The following is a 467-nucleotide window of genomic DNA, read 5'->3' as shown; positions in this document are numbered from 1 at the left end:
ACCCATCCCTGAGGGCAGTGCTTTCTTCTGCCTCAGCCAAACCAACCCGTGAGTGCTGCAAATGTGTGTGTGGGGGGGTGGCGGCTGGAGGGGGGCAAAAGAGGGGAGGGAAACAGGAGGGCCTGGGGTAGGGAGATGGGGAGGACCAGGGAGCAGCCAAGGCTCAGGTGGGGGGCACAGCCTGATGCAACAGGGCCCAGGCTGTCTCCCTTGGGCTCCCTCAGTCACTTCTGTGGTCCTGGGTTCTGAGCACGGCCATTTCTCCACTCCCCAGGCTGAGGAAGGCCTGCCACACCCTCATCCACCATCACATCTTCACCAATCTCATCCTGGTGTTTATCATCCTCAGCAGTGTGTCCCTGGCCGCTGAGGATCCCATCCGAGCCCACTCCTTCCGCAACCACGTGAGCCTTGGGCTGGGGGCTCAAGGGGACACTCCCAGGGCTGTCCTACTGGATACAAGCTAT

The 467-nt window shown here is 61.5% G+C and overlaps 1 protein-coding gene across 1 annotated transcript in view; it reads left to right on the top strand.

The window, feature by feature from the left end:
- LOC104983987 (voltage-dependent L-type calcium channel subunit alpha-1F-like) overlaps positions 1 to 467 on the top strand; it is a gene marked incomplete at both ends in the record, with an annotated part of 19839 nt that overhangs the window by 4212 nt on the left and 15160 nt on the right. The window contains 2 exon segments of the mRNA XM_010833556.1: positions 1 to 48; positions 275 to 404. Coding sequence (XP_010831858.1) covers positions 1 to 48; positions 275 to 404 — 178 coding nt within the window.

The sequence above is a fragment of the Bison bison genome, unplaced genomic scaffold (genome assembly GCF_000754665.1).
Source record: "Bison bison bison isolate TAMUID 2011002044 unplaced genomic scaffold, Bison_UMD1.0 scf7180017863733, whole genome shotgun sequence".
Taxonomy (NCBI): domain Eukaryota; kingdom Metazoa; phylum Chordata; class Mammalia; order Artiodactyla; family Bovidae; genus Bison; species Bison bison.
Note: the sequence above shows the minus strand (reverse complement) of the source record. Positions and strands in the feature narration are given on the sequence as shown.